This window comes from Etheostoma spectabile, chromosome 9, assembly GCF_008692095.1.
Source record: "Etheostoma spectabile isolate EspeVRDwgs_2016 chromosome 9, UIUC_Espe_1.0, whole genome shotgun sequence".
NCBI classification, from domain to species: Eukaryota; Metazoa; Chordata; class Actinopteri; order Perciformes; family Percidae; genus Etheostoma; species Etheostoma spectabile.
In genome coordinates, this window is record NC_045741.1 from 8,255,016 (window position 1) to 8,256,883 (window position 1,868).

At 41.3% G+C, this 1,868-nt stretch overlaps 1 protein-coding gene across 1 annotated transcript in view; it reads right to left on the reverse strand.

Annotated features, from left to right (window-relative positions):
* Positions 1-1,868, reverse strand: part of gmds (GDP-mannose 4,6-dehydratase) — a 172,176-nt gene that overhangs the window by 152,299 nt on the left and 18,009 nt on the right. Inside the window, exon 4 of the mRNA XM_032525892.1 lies at positions 1,741-1,850. Coding sequence (XP_032381783.1) covers positions 1,741-1,850 — 110 coding nt within the window. The remainder of the gene's footprint in view (positions 1-1,740; positions 1,851-1,868) is intronic.

A 1,868-nucleotide genomic window follows, 5' to 3' on the forward strand; every position in this document is an offset into this window, starting at 1 on the left:
TGTGTGTGTGTGTGTCTGTGTGTCTGTGTGTCTGTGTGTGTGTGTCTGTGTGTGTAGAAATGAGAAAGTTATTGTGACCCCAACATCTCAAAGTGTTTAAAATTGTTTATACTACCACTGTATCCAATTCATTTTTAGCCTTTTTTTTAGCTCATCCTTATTATTATAATTTTCAATCAATAATAATCAATAATTTGGTCTAAAAACAATATCAAAACATAGCAAACGCCTCAGGGACGCCATCAACTGTCTTCTTCTGTTATGTCCAAAACCCGAAGTTATTAAGTAAAGTAAATATTAAGGTTCATTATAACGGAGAAAAGGGATTCATAGATTAGAGAAACTATAATACAGTACATTTTCTGTTGATTTACAAATTAATTAGTTAATTTGTCAATTTAGCAAATTGAATTCTACACCCCCAAGATGTAAGGGATGAGCCGGCTCTTCCGGTTTTACTCAGGGATTCAAAGGCTGACGTCAAAGTAAACTGAACTAAATGATGACATGGTACCAATTTCCTTTTGAAAAGCAGTGTCATGTTCACATTACAAATAGCTTTATTATATACAGTATGATCTGACTAAGCCTTTGGCTCTGAATCCCACCCAAACCAGGAGGATCAGCGCTGCCTGGAGACTGTGTGTCAGATCCCGATGTGGAGGAGAAGGAGGAGGGGTTGGTCGGCGCCGAGGGATCTCCTGGGATCACCGTGGAGCTCAGAGACAAAAGGGACATTGTGGCACAAACTGACCCATCCAAGAAAACATAACTTCCTGTCCCATCAGCTCTAGCGTCCTCCGCACATGAGCTGCTCACTTCCCAGAACTGAGAGTCCCTTTTTTAACATCATCTGCTGTTACCCAATCACAGCAGCAGTCAGTACTGACCATATGCACACACTGGCACTCAAACACAGGGAGCTACAGTATATTTGTGGAGGAACTGGCATCCACTACTGTAGGTTTCAAACTGACTTGACAAATAACAAGTTTAATAGACAAGAAGGTCTTTACATTTTCTAGATGCAATAGTGAAAACTCAAGTCCGGCAAAAGAAGAAAAAAGGTATAAGAGACTTTAAGCCCATTAATTACAAGTCTTTAGCATTACTGTAGCCAAAGCATAAAGGTTTTTGGAACGGTTTGCTTTCTTTGCAGCCACTGGCTACAACTCATGTTAGTTATGCTTCGCCGATCTGCTTTAACCGAAAATTCTCTGGTCCAGCTTAGCTAAAAGCACAAAAACCATCAGCACAATAGAGTGTCGTTCATTCCCGAGTCCATTTGTAAATGGTAAGCTACCACCAATGCTATCTTCACTTCACATGTTCAAGTGACTTCAGAAGTTGATAAGGGACACTCAACTGCCCTGCTGTTATAACGGTAGTGAACTAACCACAGGCATTTGCCTCAACCACGGATTCACTGCGGTGCGCTAGATATTTGGATTATAATAAATAAATAAATGTTATCGCCTGAAAGGGGTTTCCATTGTACAATCAAAAGGGAAAAGACTGATCAATATGGAAAATATTCAGTCAATCCCGTAACACAACCTTATTCATAACTTCTGTTCACTGTTATCAAGACTTATCAGCTCTTTTCCATTGCGAGGCTCTTCAAAACAAACCCACGTGCAGTGATTCCAATGTTTATCGGAAAAGTGGCCGTCACCAACATAGTGAGTTGCACAGAGTAAAGATCCATGAGAGTGTGATGTGTTTGTGGGATCACGCTACCTTGACATGACTCTGGGCGCCCAGGTTGTAGATCTCTGTCGGCTTCACCTGGTTAATGATCTTCACCAGGCACGTGCTGTCAGTCAGATCGCCATAATGGAGCTTCATTTCTGGCAAAGGGGGGGGGG